This window comes from Carassius carassius, chromosome 4, assembly GCF_963082965.1.
Source record: "Carassius carassius chromosome 4, fCarCar2.1, whole genome shotgun sequence".
In the NCBI taxonomy this organism is placed as follows: domain Eukaryota; kingdom Metazoa; phylum Chordata; class Actinopteri; order Cypriniformes; family Cyprinidae; genus Carassius; species Carassius carassius.
The window spans coordinates 16,784,938-16,797,265 of record NC_081758.1 but is presented as its reverse complement, the minus strand read 5'-3'; the positions used below and the strand labels follow the sequence as shown (position 1 = coordinate 16,797,265).

Below are 12,328 nucleotides of genomic sequence, written 5' to 3'. Positions count from 1 at the left end.
GGCACTGGTTAATTCTTAAAATATACTTAGGTTCCCAGCAGTGCACATTATAATGTTGGGAGGCCCTGCTACTATTATAACATGGACCAACATATAATAGAAAGTTATTAAAGTGTTCCTCCATCAGAATTTGCTCCATCCCTGTGTTGGAACCACGAAAGACCACCAGGAGAAGATTTTATGTGCTCTTAAATTTGAAGCTATTTGTAAACAGCTGTAAATCTTTGTGTCTTGGGCACCTGAGTGGCAGTTCCTTAGTGCCTCACCAAAAGGCAGCGTTTTTACAACTGTTCTGGTCTTTTTTAGTGTCTGGTTTTTTTATATACTCATGGCATTTACTCAGTAAGCACTCACTGTGGTGCCAAAAGCAAAAAAAGAGTTTGAGCTCACGTTACACACCCAGTGCCTTTCACCAGCACTCAGCCACTGATTTTGTAAAGCTACAGGAAAACTAAATGCAGCTTTACTAAAAGAGTTATTATACAGTGTGCAACAATTCCTGTGTTAGACATTGTGATGGAGGACTGATACTCTGTCTTACATTCCTGACATGCTTCGAAGCAGAAGAGTCGTGTAGCTCTTCTTTGTGTTCGTCTGAATAATATGGGCTAGCCGCCTGCAAATAAACCCTTGATCCCTCTATTGACCCTTTCTTTAATGAACGAATGAATGCATAAATTCTGTCCTTACACATGCTTCAAATGTCCCTTTGCTTTTAAATAGAGCTGTCAAGGAAGTTCTTGGCATAATGCTCTTCTGTAAGGTAAGGTAAGCTTTTACTTATTAAGCAGAAAAACAACAACACTGAAGAAACAGAATAAAGCAATTATGATGGCCTGGTGTTTAGGAGTCTATCTTGTAACACAAAAATCTGAGGTTTGAATACAGATTTACATTTTATTTAAAAAATGTATTACAACAATTTGTCTCTCTAACCATGCATATAATGATTAATCTCAACAAAAATGGCTCATAAAAGCAGTACTATTATCAACTAAAATAAAAAAAAAACGTTTCTGTTAATTTTTTAAAAATAAACTAAATTTAAAAAAGTACATAAATTCATAAAACTATAAACATTTAAATAAAACAAAACATTAATAAAAATGACAAAAACACATGACAAAACTAATGACAAAAACATTAAAATGAAAAAAATTTGTTTTATATTTTATTAAAAAAAACTAAGATAGTATTAATTAATGATATTAAAATAACACTGCATAAAATGATTTGTGTGTCAATCTCTACTGGTCATGGCATACACTGTACATACACTGGACAAGATTTGTTTTTGTTATTATTTCACAAAAAATAAAACTGCTAAATGATATTTTATTTATACATATATAAAATCCCGCCTCAAACCCACGGCATCGGTTGAGACAGAAGTTGACAATTCAGGCCCACACAGAATCTGCACATACAGACCTCAACTAAAAATACCACAGATTTCCAAATGTTTTCAAAGTCTCTCATTCACAAAGTTAGAAACATATTGCCTGACCCCACTGTGTGTTCTTTTATTAATATTTTGGCTTATTTATAACTTGACAATGCTTTCAGTTTGCAATAAGAGTGTAGTAATCTCAACTCTAAATAAACCATTTAAATCCATACTAGTGTTCTGCATATTTCCCCCCAAAAACAGCACGGACAATATACAAAGTGTGCCCAACTAGTAGGTGTGTTTAACTTGAGCTGGAAATTTTTTTTGCAGGAAGGCAGACGGCCAGCTACAGGTCTGAGCGCCCCTGACCTGAGACCAGATTTAATGGTCTTTGTATATTAGGGAACCTGATACTAAAAAATGCAAACGGAGAAGCTCTGAAACAAACTCACATGTTCTTGCATTGCAGTCTCCACAGTGGGGGACATCATGATGACACAGGTCACCGTGACCAACATGAAGAAGAGGGTGTACATGAAGCGTGTGGAGGTGGACTGTTTGATCTTGGGACAGCAGCCGCAGCACAGGGAGCAGGCAGCCGAACCACAGCAGCAGGCCAGCTGCAAAAATACAGCACATGAGTGAGCGGCACACATGCAAGTGCTTTATAATAACAGTACACAAACCATTACAGTGATTTACAATGAAGCAAATGGATTTTAAAGCACATCTGCATATTTAAAGATGTTTAAAGTGTTACTGTAAACCAAGAGCAAAGACAACACAATCTTTTTAAGATTAGGTAATATATACACATTTCATCTGAAATATACAAATTCAATGATCTACTGTGCAAATGCATTGGGGGGACTGTGAACATCTTATTGGTCGTCATACCCTATAGCAACACAAATGCCTCATTCCTATTGGCTGCAAGCAATGCTGAGCTGGGCTGTTACTATGAAGCAGCTGATTCACATGATGCAAGACAGAGACATAACATGAGGCTCCGAGATCAGATTGAGTAGATACAGTATCAGTACAAATGTCTCTGTATATTTTAGAAAATCCCTTTGTCCCTTAAACAATTATTTGAACTGACAAATAATTTGATTATGTGATGTTGTGTATGTACAAAATCATCTAGTCATAAGTTATCAGTTTTTAATCATAGAAATCGACTTTATTTTTTCTATTGAACATAAAAGAAGATACTTGAAGAAAATTGGTAGCCTAACAATTGATGGAAACCACTGACTATGGAAGTCAATGGGGACCATGAACGGTTTGGTGCCACACATTCAAAAATGTCTTCTTTTGTGTTCAGCATAAAGACATTCAAGTTTGGAATAACTTGAGGGTGAGTAAATGATGATAGATATTTTCATTTTTGGGGGTGAACTATCCTTTTAATGGGATCACTAATTTCAAAATTAAGAAATTGTGACAATAATGTTGATGAACCTCTGATTGGGCGTATGACACAAAGATCTTAACTTTAGAATCCCATCTTATCAGTTAGGTACTGCAATTTCAGTTACAACCTCATTCAAGACAAAAGTTTTTACAGAACAACATTTCCTAAGTGCATTATCTTATCTTGACCACAGATAGGAAAACCGTAATTACAGAATCGTCCTAACTCGCCAAAAAAAAAAATCCTAAAACAGTATTAACTTTAAGATAACCCCATTGGTGTCCCAACTTCAAAACTTTTTTGAAATCCAACTGTAAAAAAAAAGGAACCACATTACATTAGCCCTTTTCGAGAATGGCATAACATTTATTAATCATACAAGATGAAGTGAAGCAAAGTTTGAGGTTGGAGAGACTTTTGAAGGACCCAAAAGATGATGCAACTTTGATGATAAAATACTCGTAAATAACTACAGACTCCCACCTAATATGATTTTGCAGCTAGTTCAAGTTCAAGTGAGCTTTATTGTCATTCCGCTATATGTGCAGACGTACAGATGTCATGCCTAACAGGACCACAGTGCTACAAATAGACAGACATATAACCCTATAAATATAGACATAGAGCCTATACATAGCTGACCAACTGCGACCAACATTACAGAGACCCATGAGTGAAGTGACATTCAGCGATCAGTGAGCAGTCACTGATCACAATCGGTCATTCTGCAAGTTAAAAGCGCGCTGCTGTTTCTCCATTTTGATTTTATGTTTATTTCAGCGGCCGCTTGGTACCAGACCCTATCCTAATATATGATAAGGTTTTGTAAGATAAGATTAGAATCCTAAATCAAGTTAAGATTTGCTTCTGCAAAACGAATTTGTGAAAAATCCTAAAATAAATGATCACATTTTAAGTTATGACATAAGATAGGAAGTTCCTGTAATATGTCCAAGCATAAATGTTAATGAATTTGACAGTAAACAGCGGATCACTTTTCAGAGCTATGTAACAAGAAACAGAGAAATCAAGAAGACGCTTCCCCCTCTACAGACAACAGGTGGTCAGCATGTAAGACTTCAACCCATGACAGCCCCACGGAGTCCCACTCACTGGTGGTGAACACTGGTCGAGTGGGACAGCACACATCTTCTCGCAAACAAACCATCCCCCATCCCCTGCCCCAGAGACAGTACTCATGGCCCTACAGAGCCCTTCTCTGACCCTCTCCCGCAACCAGCAGGAGTCTGGGTGAAAGGTGACGGACTAGGAGTAAGGACAATAACCTGGACATTGTTTTCTTAACAATTCAGACTGGGAAATTCTCAAGCTCCCCAGAAGTGTGTGGAGAAGCTCTTTGAAACTACATCCAATGGTTGGAAGAACACTGTGTTGTAGCAAACAGATTCTAGTTTTGTAGTTCTGCTATATTTACACCCAGCAGAAATAAAGTCAACCATAACCAGAAAATAAGGATCTTAAAGTGATTACAGAACTGCTGGGTGCTAAAAACAGAAACTTTTACTTCTTCCTTTAATAAAAAACAATAGTAAGACAGTCAACATTGCACAGTAAATCTGGACTACAGTGTCTCAATACTGACAAAAAAAATCTAACTCAAGAACTGGTTGGATTACAAAATTATCTGCTGGAATTATCAAACCCAGAATTTAAGTTTTGCTTATTAAATAATACAATTAAATTTGTCAGTAAAATTCTTTGTTACTGTCGTGCCAATTTTCCATTTCAATTAAAGTTATGAGACTTTTTAATATTTATTTTCCAGAAGGAAATGGTCTACATTCATACAGTCATTCAGGGTTAGATGTAGATTACAACAAAGAGGAAACACCCAAGCTTAACATTTATACCTTCATCAAATGTGGATGCTTTAATCTCATCCATAATGCATATTAAACATACGTCTATTTAAAGTGCATAAATATGCCCTCCAGATGCATTTTTGCAAACAAGCCAGGATGTCTTAGAAGCTAAAATAACATTTCCTGTCTTACACTTGTCTTGCACATTCATATTAAATACATTTAATACATCTCTCAGCTCATCGAAAACACAAGCATATTGAAATACTCAGTCTAAAGAACACTCTTAAGTACAGTGAAGCAAATAATACAAAAAATAAAATTTCCTCCACAGTTACTTTGTTACATTTTCTAATAAACCTTAAAAAAATCCATAAAAATGTTATTGTAGTTCTTTGCTGTAGTTTCATTAGCCTAACTGTCAAACAAAATGATGAGCGCAGAAACATTTTCCTATAAGGACAGTATATTTTATTAATTTTACTGATTAGACATGCTTTTTTAATTAATACAATTGAATTAATGGAATTGGCAGTAAAATTCAGAATTTCATAAAATTTGCATTTTCAAAAAGAAAAAAAAATCCATCATAACTACTTTAAATTGCTACCCTAGTTATTTACTGTAATTTTATTTGTCAAATAAAATGAGCAAGGAAACATTCCCTGTTCCACCCTCTGAGGTTTGACAAATGCTTTTTGTTGCATTTATTTTAAAGCCCCTAAAGGAACTGAAGTTACTCCGTCAGTGACGTTCATGTATGCATTTCAACATGACATACATACAGTACCAGTCAAAAGCTTTTGAACAGTAAGATTTTTTATGCTTTTGTAAATAATTATCTTCTGCCCACCAAGCCTGCATTTAATTGATACAAAACACGACAAAAGCAGCAATGTTGTGAAATATTTTACTATTTAAAATAACTGCTTTCTATTTATATAATATAATATATTTTAAAATGTCATTTATTCCTGTGATCAAAGCTACATTTTCAGCACCATTACTCCAGTCTTACTCCAAGTGTAACAATATACACTATACCATTCAAAAGCTTGGAGTCAGTATATATATATATATATATATAGTGAGAGAGAGAGAGAGAGAGAGAGAAAGAAAGAGAGAGAGAGAGAGAGAGAGAGAGAGTAAAATTAAAACTTTAATTTAGCACAGAAGTGATGATATAATGCTAAAAAAGATGCTGTTTTTCTGAACATCAAAAGACACCTGAAAAAAAATTATTCTCATAACTTTATAACTGCACTCACAAATTAATCTCAAGGTTTCTCAATATATTCTAAATAAACTACAAAAAAATACATAGATTTTTTTTGTCCTCACATTCTTTCTTGTAACTCTTCCCTCTCAGTCATGCACCTGGCTAAAAGACTCATTATGCAGCTCATTCTTGCTTCTGTTAACTAGGGATGCCATAAATCGGAACCGGCTGGTTTTTGCTTAAAATAGGCGATCGGCAATTGGCCGGTTTTTGGTCTTTTTTTTGGCCGATTTTTCCGGAAGTGCGCTCGCGTGCACAGACTACATTGTAATCGTTCGCTATGTCATTTGTGTGGAAGAGTATTTCGAAATCTGTGCGCAGGACACGGGCAGCCGATCAGTACTGGAAATACAGAGCTTCATGTCTGAGGTACAGATAGCAGGAAGCGATCAGCCATTGGGGTACTGGCGCACAAATAAGAGTCCCTTCTCTGTGCGCACTAAAGCTGTGCGAGCATATACTGTACCGGTCCACACCCTGAACACGAGTAGACCGTGAAGAGATGTTCAGATCAACTTCTCACGTGTTGGATGAGAAACGAAACTGACTAAACTGTGACAAAACTGATTTTATTTTAATTTTTCTGTAAATTAGAACTTGCATACACGTTTGAAAAGCCAGAAGTAAACGTCGGTTCTGCATTAGGATGATTATTTTTATTTTACCTTAAAATTACATCGACTTAAAGGCAGGGTAGGTAAAAAATGTATAAACAACTTTCTTCCAAATTTGTTTCAACTTTCTATATATATCAATGCATAATTAAAATGTAAGTACTCTGATAAAAAGAGTATAAAAATCGAGTGACTATAGACCGTTTAATCTGTATTAAACACAGCTCATTATTTCCATTCGGGACGAAACATAGGATTGGCTTAGGCGACTGTCACTTTTGCCACACATGACCTGCCCACTTGCGCGCACACGTTTGATTTGAGGAATTCAAGAGGCACGGATCCTAGGAATACCAAAACAATGGCAGAGAAACAGCAAGCAAAATTCACAGTACCGGCCTATGCAGTTAGTGAAGGCAAACCAGGCAAAAAAAGGAAGACAGTAACAGTACAAGAAAAGGCAATGAACAAAAAGTCTTTGGATAAACAAAGAAATAAAATGCAAGTTAATATCGGCGTGGCTTTCCAGCGATGGCGAGAACTGAGGGAACTCAAGGGGCTGAAAAGTGACTCCTTGATGGCTTTATTTCTGCTGGACATGTAAATCTTTCTTTTTGTATTTTGATCATACATATTTTTTTGTTTATTTTTTCATGAAGCATGTGTCATTAGCACACGTAGCTGCGTAATATAGCTAACATAACATTACTTGGCGAGCCGTAGTAAAGGCTTCGGAAGGAGCCCAGAAGGGAGGGGGTGGAGTGAATGGAAATAATGAGCTGTCTTTAAAACAGTCGTGAGAGGTCTACAGACATTTTTATACTTTCTTTTTCAGAGTACTTACATTTTAATTATGTACTGATATATAAATAAAGTTTAAACAAATTTGGAAAAAAAGTTTTTTTTATACATTTTTTACCTACCCTGCCTTTAATTTGATTTAAAAATCACCTGCTGTAGCACACTGAATAAAAAAGTGTTTCATTCATCCAATTAAAACAATTTAGGGTAATGATTCACATCTATATTTTTTTACTTGAGACAATAGTTATTTATTTTTCATTAGCTCAAGTAAAAAAATGTAGATGTGAATCATTACCCTATTTTTATTTATTTTTTTATTGGATGAATGAAACACTTTGCATCTTTGTTTTATTCGCATCAACATTATTTGATTTTAACATTTTGGAATAATGTATTTATATAGCATACTTTTATTTAGTCTCACTGGTTTAAAACCAAATTTAAAAACTAAAACAAAATACTGAATTCTGATTAAGAAACATCTTATTGAATGTGTGTTGATTGTGTTGTTTGGACTGTAGAACTATGCAGTTAATGCCTTTCATTTCACATGGTTACAGTTAATCTTTTAATTTAAGGCCAGTTCTATGTAGTTTCAACCCAATTCAAAAACAAAAGCTAAATGCTGATGTCTGTACCATCTATGTTGAACTAAATGATCTGTTCCGGCTTAATATTTACAGATATTAGTCCATATCGTGATTTGATGTACAGTACAGACCAAAAGTTTGGAAACATTACTATTTTTAATGTTTTTGAAAGAAGCTTCTTCTGCTCATCAAGCCTGCATTTATTTGATCAAAAATACAGAAAAAAACTGTAATATTGTGAAATATTATTACAACTTAAAATAATAGTTTTCTATTGGAATATACTTAAAAAAAATAATTTATTCCTGTGACGCAAAGCTAAATTTTCAGCATCATTACTCCAGCCTTCAGTGTCACATGTAACATCCAGTCTATCACATGATCATTTAGAAATCATTCTAATATTCTGATTTATTATGAGTGTTGGAAACAGTTCTGCTGTCTAATATATTTGATGAATAAAAGGTTAAAAAGAACTGCATTTATTCAAAATAAAAAAAATTCTAATAATATATATTCTAATAATATATTTTCTTTACTATCACTTTTTATCAATTTAGCACATCCTTGCTGAATAAAAGTATTTATTTTATTTTTAAAAAAAAAGAAAGAAAGAAAAAAATTACTGACCCCAAATTACTGACCAGTAGTGTGTGTTATATTTATTTTTTTTAAAAACATAGCTTTTTTTTTTTTTATTATTCATCAAAGTATCCTAAAAAAGTATCACATGTTCTGAAAAAATATTAAGCAGCAGAACTGTTTCCAACTTTGATAATGAATCATCATATTAGAATGATTTCTAAAGGATCAAGTGATAATGATCCTAAAAATTCAGCTTTGCATCACAGAAATAAATGATAATTTAAAAGTATAATAAATTTAAAAACAATTATTTTAAGTTGCAACAATATTTCACAATATTACTGTTTTTTCTGTATTTTTGATCAAATAAATGCAGGCTTGATGAGCAGAAGAAACTTCTTTCAAAAACATTAAAAATAGTAATGTTTCCAAACTTTTGGTCTGTACTGTATATATATATATAAAAACATGATTCTCAATTTATCCAGAATCTTGCAGCTCTAGTTTACATGTTGTTTATTGCTGCATATAATTCATTAAAATGGAAGTTTAATTTAATTGTCGGATAAGTGTCTCATCACATCCCTGCTAATATTTAATTATTTAATAATTATATCTAACAAGACACTTGGCAGCCCAACAAATTATTGAACACAATTTAAACTGATCCCTGGTGCATGTTACAAATGGCCAGGAACATTAATAGACAAAGTTATCTGATATATTTCATTGAGCTCAAGTACGATCACTGTTGAAACTCAGCAGACAATTCATCCTTAGTCTCCATGTCATGAATAGCTGCTCTGTGGGACTGTTAGCCAGGCAATTGTACAGCCGAGGCAAAAATGTATCACTTCACTGTTTGAAGTGTACACAAAACAGTGCTCTTTTGTCCAGTGCGAAGAGTGCCCATAGTAACACTGAAGAGTCAAACCTTCTCACTGCACAACACTGATGGATGGATGGTGACTACTTGACAGCATTTTCAGTTGCAAATACATAGTAATCCAAAGAGTCATGGGGGGACAAGGTTATAAACACCCTCTACGACAGTAATGGAGGAAGTCAGAGAGAGTATGAGATGTGTAAAGGCTGTGTGAAATTCACAAGGGTGAGAATGTCTCACTAATACCCACAAAGTCAACACAGATTGTCCTGCCACAAATGTCTGAATTCAGTTCGCTAGAAGAAGAAGAAAAAAAGAAACTCACTAGCTGAGATTTGAGGAACGTGTAAAAACCACAAAAAGCCCAGAGGACAATGGGATGTGGGGTACACGTTTTGTCCTATTAACAGGGAACTACACTGCGACCAAAATGGTCTTTATTATTTTTGTACCTACCTTATGTTTTAGGCAATATGCTATGATTTAGTATGAGCATTTATTAAAACAGAAATGTGTATTTTAAAAATACGTTTTATAACGTGCTCTGAGCATTCAACACATCCAGTTGGCTTCAGCCCCGCGATGCGGGAAAGCTGAACTGAGCAGCTGGTTACTCGCATGCTCTGTTCGGTGCGCACGAGAGAGCCGCAGCTCATGGACAGCAACACTGAACTGATCTCTCTTTCAGGACATTCGCGTCCTCCTGCACCTTAACGAACAAATACAAATCGCAGATTAAACAAACAGAAAAAAAAAAAGAGCGAAAAGCGAAAGGGCCCAATTCAGCACCGCGGTGTTCAGGGCGCACGCAGAGACGCTTCTCAAAGTTTTTTTGCTTTTGTACCGACAAATACATACTAAATATGTCGAAATACCTGTCTTGGAAAGTGTGTTTGAAAAGTCTGTGGTTATGTCTTAAGTGAAAGTAAAGAGTTGAGAAAGAAATTGGATGTGTATCATTATAATGGATGCATTGTCTCTTAAAGTGACCGCGCCTAATTTACTAGCTCTGCTTTCAGTGTTTTTAATTTATGAAAATGAAAGTAAATCACTCACTGCTCTTGACTGATTACATTGTAGTTTTAACAAGAATTTATCAACAGTCAAACCAAAAATATCTTTGTCAAATATAATATCAAATATAATTGATTATATTTTTTTACTAGTGGGTGCAGGACACTAGTTCATTTATGTAAGTGAGTATAGCAAAATACAGCCAACTGTGAAATATTATACCCAAAAATTATTCATACTGTAGACTACCAGTGAAATTAATAAAATAAATAAAAAATTAGGGACCTGATCATTTTTTGCTTAAGTGTTTCTTTCTTTAATTGCTAATGAAACCTTTTCACACCACAGACTGAACAAAATTAAGCATTTCTTGCTTGGTAACTGTTCAACAAAGTATTGATAGTTGTGTAAATATTGTCATACTGACAGTTGTCTGAAGTTTTGGTTTATTCCATTACATATCTTTCTATTAAAGTTATCTGACATTATCAAGAGGTATTTGTTCCGACACAGTTTAACTCTGAGTTCTTGTCATATTTTATTACCAATTTCTAAACTATAGCAAATAAACTGTGATAGTGTGAGAAATGTTGAAGGTGTCTGAATACATTTTGGTTTGACTGTGTATTTTATTTTACAGTGAAGATTATGCAGTGCTATTTTAAAATAGTTTCTGGACACTTAAAAAATAAATAAATAAAATTAAACTGTGTAAATAGCACAAATAAATAAATAAATAGAACGAACATACAGTAAATATTAAACCATTTCAGACAGGGCCCACTGGTACACCTGCACCACCTGAACGAGTCAGTCTGTTGTGCGTTATCTGGCTCGGCTCGGTGTTCATCTTCAGTTCTCTCTTCACAGCAGTTCAGTCAGTGTACTGTTTGAGTAAATGATTTACTTCAGGATATTGGTTTGTTTGAACTCAGAGGGAGTGTCAGCCATATTAAAAAAGTTAACAGCTTAAGTCATTTGTGGATTAATGCGTATTAGAGATGCGAACCGTTTAAAACGATTCAGTTAGATTTGGTGAACTGAATGATTCGTTCGCGAACCGGATATCCAGACTGCTTTGTTTTGAACTCTCTCACACAACAGACACGAAAGAGAAGACAATGCTGAATAAAGTCGTCGTTTTTGCTATTTTTGGACCAAAATGTATTTTCGATGCTTCAAAAAATTCTAACTGACCCTCTGATGTCACATGGACTACTTTGAAGATGTTTTTCTTACCTTTCTGGACATGGACAGTATACCGTACACACAGCTTCAATGGAGGGACTGAGAGCTCTCGGACTAAATCTAAAATATCTTAAACTGTGTTCCAAAGATAAACGGAGGTCTTACGGGTTTGGAACAACATGAGGGTAAGTTATTAATTACATAATTTTGCTATCTGGGTGAACTAACCCTTTAAGGTACCAAGACAGAGCAATGCACTGGGTGTACTGTAAGAAATAAAACAAGAAGACATGTGGTTTAAAAGATGGCAAGTAAAATTAAAAGCACATCTGTATGCAATACAGTTTCATTATTATCCAGAGCGGCTTACTATAAAAGATTTGTGTGACCAAATCATGTTTTGTGCCAGTAACTGAAAAAGTTAGTCACGCAAGTGCAACCAGTGGAAAAGGTTAGTGTAGTTAGCTGTATTAAGGTGACATATTCTTCAACCGTCTTCATATTTAATGCCGATTCATTAGTCAAAACTGAGAAGCACACTGGAGTCTTTACACATCTTTGTTTTCATGCGGGTGTTTAGACAAATCAGTTCTTACAAATAAAGTTACTTCAATGCCTGATCAAGAACAGTGTGTTATTGAATAATTTACTAACAAATAATGAAGATAATAGATACCCTTCCTGTATTAACAGATCTGCAACGCTAACTTGGAATCCAGGCATGAATGTTTTCCAAGT

The 12,328-nt window shown here is 34.6% G+C and overlaps 1 protein-coding gene across 1 annotated transcript in view; it reads right to left on the bottom strand.

Moving 5' to 3' along the window:
* LOC132138366 (serine incorporator 5-like) overlaps positions 1–12,328 on the bottom strand; it is a 32,399-nt gene that overhangs the window by 13,453 nt on the left and 6,618 nt on the right. Inside the window, exon 2 of the mRNA XM_059547668.1 lies at positions 1,843–2,010. Within this exon, the coding sequence (XP_059403651.1) occupies positions 1,843–2,010 (168 nt within the window). The remainder of the gene's footprint in view (positions 1–1,842; positions 2,011–12,328) is intronic.